The 10,000-nt window shown below is 35.1% G+C and overlaps 1 protein-coding gene across 1 annotated transcript in view; it reads right to left on the bottom strand.

The window, feature by feature from the left end:
* LOC137620778 (netrin-1-like) overlaps positions 1 to 10,000 on the bottom strand; it is a 24,211-nt gene that overhangs the window by 13,382 nt on the left and 829 nt on the right. Inside the window, exons 1-2 of the mRNA XM_068351208.1 lie at positions 9,321 to 10,000; positions 4,386 to 4,462 (exon numbers count right to left, since the gene is read on the bottom strand). The exon at positions 9,321 to 10,000 is cut by the window's right edge and continues 829 nt beyond it. Coding sequence (XP_068207309.1) covers positions 4,386 to 4,462; positions 9,321 to 10,000 — 757 coding nt within the window. The remainder of the gene's footprint in view (positions 1 to 4,385; positions 4,463 to 9,320) is intronic.

Here is a 10,000-nt window from a genome sequence, read left to right as displayed (position 1 = left end):
GTAATTTTCTCCGTTCCTTTTCCATATCATGCTGCTTTTCCTGTTAAGGATTTTGGGCTTAACAACATTCTGCTTTAATCTAGGGTTGTAGCGATGATTGTAATAATAATAATATACCACTACTTATAAAATTTTCTCAAGATGCCAAATAATATACCAATACTTATAAAAATTCCTCAAGATGCCAATCTGCTGTTTCCTAATTTTGTGCCAAAATATACTTTATATAATATATAAAATGTTTGGAAGTTGCGTATTATTTTCACACCACCTGCTCTGTAACTAGATTTTTTTATTACCATCTATATTCAGAGTACTATCATTATCCAAGGAATTTTAGTTCCAACATAATTATCATCGTCATCTCTTTTCTTTTTGTCCTGATTTTATTTGCAGATAATATGCCTATTATCATCATTATTATGTGTTAATGTTATTTTGAGTTTATTACCTGTATTATCATTGACCCTTCTGAGACTACTACAACTTCTACCAATGTACCATAAATAGCCTATAGATGACCGTCTCAGCATCTGCTGTGGCGTATCACTGTTATATCTCTAATGTACCCTTATAACATTACGAAAAAAAAAAAAAAAACTTTCTTTTTTTCTGCTTTTGCTGCTCTATCCATTACCGTATTTTGCACATCTAAGTCTGGTGTTATCTTTTACAATAAACATTACATACGCTCCTGACCTTGGAATTCTGTGGTCAATCCGCTAATGATGCATTGTAATCACTGGTTTATTGCATATCTAATCTTTTTTTTTTTTTACTGATGTCATAAGTGTAACATCTCTGTAACCCTATTGCAACTCTGTTTATGGCTTTCGCTAAAATATAGATTATCATTATTATTTTTCAAAGAGGACACCAAACAGAAAGCGCAAAGATGATCTTCAATCATTTACTGTAAATTGGACAAAAAACTAGCATTTTGTCACCAAATTTGCACTACTCTAACAGCCACGGGCATCTGAATTGTTACAGAACTGTAACAGAGATAACCGAGAAATCAAATAATCCCTTGTGAATCCACTCAATAATAATAAAATATGGTGGACATCTTGAATTTATAAAACGACAATCATAAAGATATAACAAGATTAGGTAACCATGATAGTTTATCGTGCTTATAGTTCAAATACGTGTTTTAGAAAATCTTCTTATTTCTAATGTATCAAATCGCAAGAAACTGGTACGACGAACATTTTCAGCGTATAACTGCTCGGTTCTACGAATAGACCTAATTTATGATTCCAATAACAATAGCTGTCAAAGTATTTAGAGAAAAATTTGCTTCGACTAAGCCTATACCGATTGATGAACATGACAAATGTTCTCGTATACTGTATATATAACAGCAACTTTTGTACTATTCTTAAATAATGTGTTTTGAAGAGATCGAATGTTTTTTGCAACCTAGCCCTCCAACGATGATTGGAGTAATTTAATTTACCATAAACAAGTTGCATCCAAATATATTTGAGTATAACGATGTAACAATAATAGTCTGCGGATAATAAACGCCACATTAGACTTTACATATTCAAACTTCTTACGTTAAGCCTACCGGTTCTTATAAAATCAAGCAGAATTTCTATTACCTAGGTACGAGCTTTTGAACAGGAACGGCACAGGATGAGCTTGGGTTAATAAAAAAAATCTACGTATAAAATACGCCACGTTATCACTTGCCTTCTTCCAACCCGGGACTAGGCAGAAATGGGGTACATTGGGTCGACCTTAGGAAAGGTACCTGGCGTGAAAAAGGTAAGACATAGCAGTCTCAAGTCTCTCTTTATAGCCATATTTTCATAGCACTAATAAACTAACACCTTTTAGTAAAAAACAAATCTAAATCTAAGGCAAAGAAACGCTGATAACTTGAATGACCGGAGGTCCGTTAATATCAGACTTATTCGTGCATTGTCACTCATCCCTGCGTGCTTGATAGAAAAATGGCGCAGTAAATATTAACAGTCCCTTCACTCCCTACTCATAACCTGTCATATTTTAATTCCAGTCATTAAATCACCACCAATAGTCATTTTCTCTTACATTCCTGAGGAAATGTTCTATCAAAATGTGTTTCGTACAATCAGAACAGCTCAAGGCCCGAAATCAATATGATTTTTTCTCATGCAATTTTAAATATCTACTAAAAAATAAGTTTTAACTAAATACCTGACTTCGTATTCCAAGCATTTCTTTCATTGAGCTACAATTATGTATAATTGTGACATTTAAAAAAATGCATAGAAGCCACTACTAGGTTATATAAAGTGCTTAATCGCAAATAAACATATAGTGCACAAATTATCATACAAACAGCTGTTTCATGAACGATTATCTATCCCAAATGGCCAAATACGCAGACTATAACAATTAATTAACGATGCCTTCTAATATAAAATTTTAGATTTACCAACAAGTAATTAAAACATTCCTGACAATTCCAGATATAAAAAATTTCAAAAGGTTATTACTAATAATTCTTCATTACAGTATATTATTTGATCAACACGAGAAACGTCTACATGTTTATATAGGAAGAGTTAGTAAAAACTTTCATTGAACCAAGCAATTATTTCGTTACTTGTTCAAAACCGAAAAGCTAGCCCAGTCTGAAACCAATCATTTATGGAGAAAATACGTAAAAGTGGACTCGCGCGCGCGCGCACACACACACAACACACATATATATATATATATATATATATATATATATATATATATATGTGTGTGTGTGTGGGGGGGTTGTCACCCGTTGCACTCGGCTTATGAAATGGGCGCTACGGCTCAGTGGTGCAGCACTCTACTATCGTTTGTAAGGTCGTATAACACTCTCTGACTTCCGCCCAGGTGTAAATGAGTGTCAGTTTAAGTTGGAGTCAAGTGAAGGGAGGATGAGTAGCATCACAATCCTGAAGGTTGTCATCATCAGGCAACCATCCGTCTAAGAAAGAGAGAGAGAGAGAGAGAGAGAGAGAGAGAGAGAGAGAGAGAGAGAGAGAGAGAGAGAGAGAGAGAGAGAGAGAGAATTCCAAGTAAAAGATCGTGAAAATCGAAAGCTCATAACGGGCTACCTGCTCGGGAGACCTCGCGCACTCAAAACCACAAATCCTGTAAATGTCACTAAAGTTTGTTAGGAAGTGTTCAAAACTATTCCCCCGGGCGACCTAACTTGGACTACAAGTCACCGGTACCCGACAGCCGAAACATCTTAACCCCCGACGGGAAAACTGAGGGGAATGGTAATACCAAAGAGAAACCTATTAAAACTTCAACATAATTACTCATTCAATATTCTCTTGAATTATTACGTTTCCGATTGGCCCAATGAAGACTTGATTCTATATATTACTAAATGGAATCAACATTAATTTAGATAATTGTAATCCAAGTTGAGAATCCCCTGAGCTATCTTGTTTCAAAAGCATACAAATAAAGATGACATATTTATCAACATTTATTTCATCACAAATAAAAACATTTCACAAAGTATCACTAAAATAGTGATGGTGGGCAAACATAAACAACAAAATACCAACGAAACAAATTTCCGGAAAAGAAATTTAGGCGACAATTAAAAACAGTCTCTGAATATTTAAGAAAAATAATAAAAAAAAAATATCCTGATTTTAAATAAAAAAAATCTGTTCCGTTTACCTCCAAAACCTAAATAAAGAACAGCTTGAATGCTCACGTATATTCAGTACACATTTATTTAATCGAATAGCATTAACTAACGTAGGCTATATATATGTAAACATAGTAAAAGACATAATCTAATACTTCTTAGGATTGTTTATAGTTAAAGGTCGCTCATGAGTGGCAGAGGCAATGGACAGTGACAAAACCCTAGATTGACTGACTGACTCTCTCTCTCTCTCTCTCTCTCTCTCTCTCTCTCTCTCTCTTATATATATATATATATATATATATATAATTAGCGACCAAGCCCTCTTCATGAAGCGAGGACCAGGGAGGTCCAGGCAATGGCTACTGATGACTTAGCAGGTACACTTACAGGCTCCTTCAAAACCGCATCCCTAGCACACAGTGAAGGTGAGATTGTGAACACTTCTAGAAACTATAGAGCTTGATTGATTTAAAATTATCTGGTATCCTGGCATACTGAGCTTAAGCAGGTCTCAAACCCCCGTCATACAGAGCGCCAGGCAGGGACGTTTCCAATAGGCCACCACCATATCCATTGCAATATTTTTTTTTTTTTCATATTACTATCATTATCCAAGCAATTTTTGTTCCAACATAATTATCATTGTCATCTCTATTATTTTTTTCCTCTTTTTATCTGCTGATAATATGCATATTATCATCATTATTAGGCGCTAATGTTATTGTGATTTTGTTACCTGTATTATCATTGACCCTACTGAGACTACTACAACTTCTATCAATGTACCATAAATATAGATGACCGTCTCAGCATCTGTTGTAGCGTATCACTGTTATATCTCTAATGTAACCTTATACTGACAAAAAACTAATTTTTTTTGCTATTGCTGCTGTATCCAGTACCGTATTTTGCACATCTAAGTCTGGTGTTATCTTTTGCAGTAAACACTACATACGCTCCTGACCTTGGAACTCTATGGTCATAGTAGTAATTGACGTATGTACTGTATCACTGGTAATATTGCATATCTTATTTTTTTCTTATTTTACTGATGTCATAAGTGTAAGATTACTGTAACTCTGTAAATGGCTTTTGCTGAAATAACGATTATTATTATTATATACGATTGTGAGACTAAGAGGAGTCTGTACGGGATTCAAAGAAGAATTACCATTAAAATGATCGTTTATTCTGGTTTCTCCTGAATTCACCTCAGGGAAAAAAGTTGTTTGAAATCAATATATATATATATATATATATATATAGAGAGAGAGAGAGAGAGAGAGAGAGAGAGAGAGAGAGAGAGAGAGAGAGAGAGAGAGAGAGAGATAAATCTCAGCAGAAATAAAGTCATCACCTCATTACCACAGCATATAATAACACACAGGGGTTAAACGTCGACGATAAACTGGTACTATATTTCTCACAACTATTACTTGCGCTTATCTTATAGAAAATATCCAAGTGAAACAGAATTAAAAGGATATAACATGAAACAATCAATATAAACTTTTGGTTCGGTTGCAATAATGGATATATAAAGTGGACACCCCAAATGCAGTGATGATTTACCATGTAGGCCCATTCTATGAATAGGCCTACAGTACAATTTTCGTCATGATGGTTATTTTCCTGTTTATTAAAAGGAATGTATTCTGTACTTTTATTGAGCCTATGTGAGCAACATAACATAGTAAAATAGAATATCTATATTATTTTTTAATCCAGATACCAGGGAGAGCTCAACCTCTCGTATGTTATAGCAGTAGCTGTCCTATTCTTCACGGCTCATTATCTAGTATTTTTCCGGACTGTGGTGTCCTCGCTCAAATACAACATTCCCCGTGTCAATTTATTATTTATAACATTTCATTTAATCAGTATTATATTATCCATATTTACATTTTTATTTTATTTTTTTGGTCAGAGGCGACCATTATCAAACTATAAATGCGTACGTTAACCAAAACAAAACTGCCACATATAAATAAAAACTGTGGACATGTTAATTTCTAACATTTTCCATGTTACAAAATAACTTGAATGAGAAATGAAAGATGCATCTATCTTTTTCAATTAGCATATTATATATATATATATATATATAATATATATATATATATATATATATATATATATATATATAGAGAGAGAGAGAGAGAGAGAGAGAGAGAGAGAGAGAGAGAGAGAGAGAGAGAGAGCGCAACCTAACATGAAAGCTTACCCATTACATGGTAGGCTATAAATCCAAAACAATAATGTAATAATTACCAAAACGCTTCTATCTACTGCAATTTTCTCGAACTTCTCTACAATCACATCACCAATTTATCTGATGCACGATTATCATTAAACTGTCTTGCCTTGAAAAAAAATATATTCCATACTGTAATAATCCCCATTTTCATCTTCTTTCTTCAAAGAGTACCATTAGCCTACTCCATGTCCTGGTGCAAACGAGTCTACGCGGGACTAATGTGGTGGAGCTTAAGATAAAATACACGAGTTAATAATTTTCGAAAAGATATTATGATAGACTTTGGAGTAAATCAAATTTTTGTTCATTTTCCTTAAGGTATACCAATTACCCTACGGTACCTCCTGAGGAAGACACAAAACTCCATGAAAATCATGTGGACATATGAACATTGCTAGCGTGCACACACGTATTCATATACATTAATTATGTGTGTAAGCAGGCAGAGTACAAATTCATTACTTAAATGGCAGAATAATATTTGAAGTGCAATCATCTCAATAACTAATAATTTGATTTGGCTCTGCCTAATTCGTGCTCACACGACAAAGATGACGACTTTACTCTTCCAAATATCTTTCGATCATTATGCCCTCCACAGTAAACTGTCACGATGAGTCCTCTCTTTTGTATCTTTGTACTTCTAAACTTCAAATAGTTTTTCTGTTTACGATATCTAAAAAAAAAAATCAATGTGTTATCAATAGTGACAGTGAATTCCATATATGACAGTTTTATTTAATGAACTCACATAACTGAACCATTTAGAAAAGCACCCAAAGTATACATACTACATGCATGCACACACACACACACATATATATATATATATATATATATATATATATATATATATATATATATAAGATTGTGTATGGATGCAGCTCTTCTGACGCATGCAAACCATCATGATTCACATATTGTTTTCCCATCAGAGAGAGAGAGAGAGAGAGAGAGAGAGAGAGAGAGAGAGAGAGAGAGACTCGCTACAATTTCTCCACTAGCAGACAACGTAAAGTATTCTTTAACGAAATCTAAGATCTTTGCCCGGGATTTATATACTCTCAAGGCACTCGCGCGGCATTTATTTCCGCGGGGTTTGCGTCGATTCCTTTCCGCAATTTATGAGCATCGAGCCGAGGTGTCGGACACAGCACCACTGTCCTACACTTTGCAGATAGAGTAAAGCAAAAAGGAAAAGAAACTCGGAGAGAGAGAGAGAGAGAGAGAGAGAGAGAGAGAGAGAGAGAGAGAGAGAGAGAGAGAGAGAGAGAGAGATATTAATATATCAGCAACCTAGTGTCAGCTAGAGAGAAAGAGAGAAGGGTACGGAAAAATAAAAAACGGGCATTATATTTTCTTTTTAATGTTCGGCACATCCGAATAAGAGGTTGAAAGCGAGGACCATACAAGATACTAAACACTGTAGAAAAATACACATTATATGTATATAGTGCTTGTATTTATATAAATGAAACTCAAAACTGCATTCTTAACACAAAACCTAATTTCTTGTAAATTACCATTATAAAATAATAATTGTTTTGCTAAATATATATATATATATATATATATATATATATATATATATATATATATATATATATATATACACTGTATATCATAGGCCTATAGATAAATAGATTACATTTAATTTCCTGCAATTAGATTCATCGCTAATTGGGCTAGCTACTCGGTTTCCAAAATAATAAAATTACGAGCGTTTAAAAAAAAGGCGATAACCAAATATTTAAGATTATATACGATGAAAAAAAAACTGAGTGCTCCTGTTGAGTAAAATGAAGGCCGGGTACAACTACAAGCGAAGCTACTTTTTTGAAGTTTCACGAAGTTACTCTTTTTACAATCAAGCATAACCATGAGACAAATGCAAAATAAATACCAAAAGTTTTAGCTGAAAGCGCATTCGCTTCAAAACATTTTAATCGTCTGCTTCCGTGTGAGCTTATTCACATATATAAAAGGGCCCCAGTCCAAGCTTACTATGATGAACGACCAATCCAAACAAATTGAGATAGCATTAGCAAACAGAGAGAGAGAGAGAGAGAGAGAGAGAGAGAGAGAGAGAGAGAGAGAGAGAGAGAGTTTCAGGAAGTGTTTCCGTATATTACAGTAAATGCAACTTTGTAGCAATTTCATTTTCCCTCCATCCTTCCAATATTCTACCTTCTGGAGGAAGTTTTCATTATAAGAAAGCTCTCTCTTTGTTTTGCTTTTTCATTTAAATTTTAGCACATTGTGAATAACATCACAAATAATAATAGTAATGTCTGCAAAAAAATCGTCGGCTCTACAAAAGTCCCATTTTTGTGAGGATAATAATGTACTTGGTGATATATGACTGCAATATTAAATCTATTGTGCGTTTAACGTTTTATATATATATATATATATATATATATATATATATATATATATATATATATATATATATATATATATATATATATATATGTGTGTGTGTGTGTGTGCGCGTGTATAATAATTTTCAAACTATGAGCATAGCCTGTCCTTGTGTGTGTTTACGAAAAAAAAGGTAGGCCTAGACATATTGAATAACCGTTGGGTAGATGATATGATTAAATTATATTTTCATAGAAATAGCCGTTAACAGTAGAATATAATAAATTGCAAAGAAAAATAATTATTGCGAGAACATTTTAACCCATCCAGAGCACACGCCTTTTAACGTTAAGGTCTCTAGACAATAGAAACATGACAATCAGTGAGATATTGTAATGACAAACAATTTTGTTGTTTAACAGAAATATTTTGACTTCCTGTCACCATTTACATTTCATGCAAATTTCCCACATAGGCCTACCTATCAGCAGGTCTTTCGAAACTTATACACTTGTTAGTTCAAGGTTTGTACATAGGATGTCTAGACTTTTTTAAACAAAAAATTTTGTCGAATATGAACCATATTGGTTCACCAATTAGATTTCTTCGATAATTCTAAATTACCAAATAGACGTATAAACATTAAATTTCTATAACATAAGTTAATAGTTCTTACCTTTTGTTGTTGGAAATTAATATTGTTTTAAACTTATCCAGCATATATCTTACTTAACAATTCGCGCTATGAAAATTTAGAATATTAGGAAACTTTGTTTTCTAAACAAACTTTCAAAGTTTTCCACTTGCTTCGTACATACATCCAACACCGACGATCTATCAAGTTAACTCTATTATGTTAGGCACATGCACGTCGGTGTGAATCAATTAATATATAAATGATGTAGTGTGCTAATTTGGGTGGAGATACAAATAAAAATGTTTATGCATGATCAAAAACCCTTTCTAATTTCCAACTGAATCGAATAAAACTGTTCAAAGAAACTTTTACCTAGACCTAGAAAACAGGTTTGACCTGTCCGCAAAACTTACCTACGCATTCGTTGCCCTCGAGAGCCGTTGCTCGTCCCCAAGGACGGTCGAAGTGGAATCTCTTGCATTTCTCGCAGTCTCGACCGGCTGTGTTATGAGCGCAGTCACAGACGAGCTCTCCTGTGGTCTTGTCCGGGATGCACCGAGAGGCGTGACCATTGCATTTGCAGCGGCCTCCTACAGCCAGGTCAGCGATGGCGTAGCTGTAGCTCTCTTCAGCCACACTTTCGTTATCGGCTGTGGCCTCGTCCAACTCCGGGTGCAGACGGTTGAGAACCACCTTGATGTCGGTCGCCGTCACCCAATCCTGCAGCACCGGGGAAGAGTCAAAATCGTAGGCCGATGGTCTACCCTCCAAGGTGCTGAAGGCGATCCGGCCGGTGTCTGATCCCGTCAGGGGGTCGCTATGGCTCAGGCGGGCATCCGTGCAAAGGGCCTCCTGTTCGTTGGCCTTCCCAATTACCATACGGTTCTGACGACCGTAGACCTTGCGGCACTGAGACGAGTAGTACTGGAAGGGGTGCCACGTGCGGCCGTAGTCCATAGATTTATAGATGGAGAGCGAGTCAGGTTTTTGGCCACAAAATTGGAGGCTGATATATGTCAGCTCGTATTTCTTCCCCAGCGATAAAGACAGCGTGACATTGTCAGGGTTGGCGGGGTCAATGGCAGCCGAACGC

Source organism: Palaemon carinicauda, chromosome 2 (genome assembly GCF_036898095.1).
Source record: "Palaemon carinicauda isolate YSFRI2023 chromosome 2, ASM3689809v2, whole genome shotgun sequence".
NCBI classification, from domain to species: domain Eukaryota; kingdom Metazoa; phylum Arthropoda; class Malacostraca; order Decapoda; family Palaemonidae; genus Palaemon; species Palaemon carinicauda.
This window is presented reverse-complemented; position numbering and strand designations above follow the sequence as displayed.